This window comes from Charadrius vociferus, unplaced genomic scaffold, assembly GCF_000708025.1.
Source record: "Charadrius vociferus isolate BGI_N301 unplaced genomic scaffold, ASM70802v2 scaffold1483, whole genome shotgun sequence".
In the NCBI taxonomy this organism is placed as follows: Eukaryota; Metazoa; Chordata; class Aves; order Charadriiformes; family Charadriidae; genus Charadrius; species Charadrius vociferus.
In genome coordinates this window covers 18,523-18,875 of record NW_009647457.1, presented here as the reverse complement: position 1 = coordinate 18,875, position 353 = coordinate 18,523, and the positions used below count along the sequence as shown (strand labels likewise).

The 353-nt window shown below is 62.6% G+C and overlaps 1 protein-coding gene across 1 annotated transcript in view; it reads left to right on the top strand.

The window, feature by feature from the left end:
• Positions 1-76: 76 nt before the first annotated feature.
• The window catches only part of POLR2A (polymerase (RNA) II (DNA directed) polypeptide A, 220kDa), a gene marked incomplete at both ends in the record, with an annotated part of 17,709 nt that continues 17,432 nt past the window's right edge, over positions 77-353 (top strand). Inside the window, one exon of the mRNA XM_009880699.1 lies at positions 77-293. Coding sequence (XP_009879001.1) covers positions 77-293 — 217 coding nt within the window. The remainder of the gene's footprint in view (positions 294-353) is intronic.

Below are 353 nucleotides of genomic sequence, written 5' to 3'. Positions count from 1 at the left end.
GGTGGGGGACACCTTTCGTGCCACGGCCGTTTTTTTCGGAGGGGGTGTGGCTGACGGGGCCGTCCCCAATTTTCAGGGGGAGGTGATGAACCTGTTGATGTTCCTCTCGACGTGGGACGGGAAAGTGCCTCAACCCGCCATCCTGAAGCCGCGACCCCTCTGGACGGGCAAACAGATCTTCTCCCTCATCATCCCCGGTCACATCAACTGCATCCGCACCCACAGCACCCACCCCGATGACGAGGACAGCGGACCCTACAAGCACATCTCCCCCGGGGACACCAAGGTATGGGGTTGGGGGGACACACACGCGCCAAGGGATGTGGGTGGTTGGGGGGGTCCTTGGGTGGATG